Source organism: Zerene cesonia, chromosome 7 (assembly GCF_012273895.1).
Source record: "Zerene cesonia ecotype Mississippi chromosome 7, Zerene_cesonia_1.1, whole genome shotgun sequence".
In the NCBI taxonomy this organism is placed as follows: domain Eukaryota; kingdom Metazoa; phylum Arthropoda; class Insecta; order Lepidoptera; family Pieridae; genus Zerene; species Zerene cesonia.
Window position 1 is genome coordinate 3,904,080 of NC_052108.1, and position 1,496 is coordinate 3,905,575.

Consider the following 1,496-nt stretch of genomic DNA (forward strand, 5'->3'; position numbering starts at 1 on the left):
TTCGGAGGCGCGCGCGCACCACCGTGCAGTCCCGGCCCGGTACGCTATCGCATCGCACTAGCAAAAGCTTCTGCTAGCTTGCATCGCGCGGGAAAATAAACACGCACTTCCGCAGTTCTTGTGTTGTTCTTGTATTACTTGTGATTGTATTTAATATCCGTTGTCAACATTTTGTGGTAGCATCAGTAAGGTAATCGGGGCAGATAGCATTAACGGTTGGCTCCGCGCTCGAGTGTGGCAGACCGCAAGCATGACGAGCGCCAGAGGCTGCGCTCTCGTGCTCATCTACTTGGTATGTTCCAAAAAATTTCATGTCTTTAAAGTTTAAATTGCACTACAAATAGGTTATAGCTTTTACTGTCGCCGTTGGCATGCAAATTCTTGTAGTAAGGCTAATCTAGGCATTAGCTTCGTTACCTACTTCCAGATGATGGGGTGTCATCAATCTTCGTCTAATGAAACATTACCTACATGAGATGAGTTTAACCGCAAAGTGGAAAGCTTTGCCCACATTAGCACGTTTCTGCTTGATTCATATTGCTTGTTTATAAACAGATGCGTAGATTTATAATACTTAGTAGTAAATATCTTCTATAGTATATAGATTGAATTATTCTTTTTATGTGCTTATCGCATTAATCCTCTACGGATGGACCGATTTTGATTAAACTTGTTTAATTTTGATATGTTATTTTGTTATTATAATACCTTCTTTTTTCATGATATTTGTAAAAGATATAAGACTCTATAAAGTACATATTTAAAAGCTCAAATCGGATTTCAATATATTTCTTAACGATTGAAACGAAAAGGAAATTCGGATGAAATAATGCAATTAGAAATAAATTTAGTAATTAAATATCAATCAAATGCACCAAATCCATAATAAAGTGTACGGTACTCTGTAATTTTGTTAATAAATTTTCGGGCTATCGTGATCAAATTAAATGTACAACTGTAAAATGAACAAATGGACTTACTTGAGCATTGTATACACGTGATTGAAAGATATTAGATTTCACGCTCCGTAGATTGCGTTACGCGAATAAAAACCCAGCCATATAAGTGCAATCTTAGCTTTTGAAAAAGTTCTTTTTTCTATAATTTAAAGATGGTATACCAGGAAATAACAGACGGTAATTTTGTTATTTATTAATAATGAAAACTGTTTACCTTGCTTGTAATTTTATTGAAATAGAAATATAAATAGGAACCTGATTATCTTCACATTTGTATATAAACATAAAAATATTTTTAGGATGGGACTAGTATTTTTAGTATTTTATGTTAAAAATAGAGCGTTTGTATTTCATGAAACCACTCAACGAACAAAGATTTTGGCATGTACACAGATAATTAATATAATACATGAGAAATTGAGAATAATATAATACATGTAAATATTTCGTAATCTGTGACTATATAGACCGGGAGATGGTGACACAAATTACTAGGTCATTTGTACCAGTATGGCGGTTCTTCAGTGGTCTAATTAC

The 1,496-nt window shown here is 34.2% G+C and overlaps 1 protein-coding gene across 2 annotated transcripts in view; it reads left to right on the forward strand.

Moving 5' to 3' along the window:
• Nucleotides 1-1,496, forward strand: part of LOC119828299 — a 14,204-nt gene continuing 12,708 nt past the window's right edge. The window contains exon 1 of one of the 2 annotated variants that reach the window (XM_038350418.1): nt 1-292. In XM_038350418.1, the coding sequence (XP_038206346.1) occupies nt 251-292 (42 nt within the window). In that variant the 5' untranslated portion in view covers nt 1-250. The remainder of the gene's footprint in view (nt 293-1,496) is intronic. The other variant, XM_038350419.1, reaches the window with a different exon arrangement.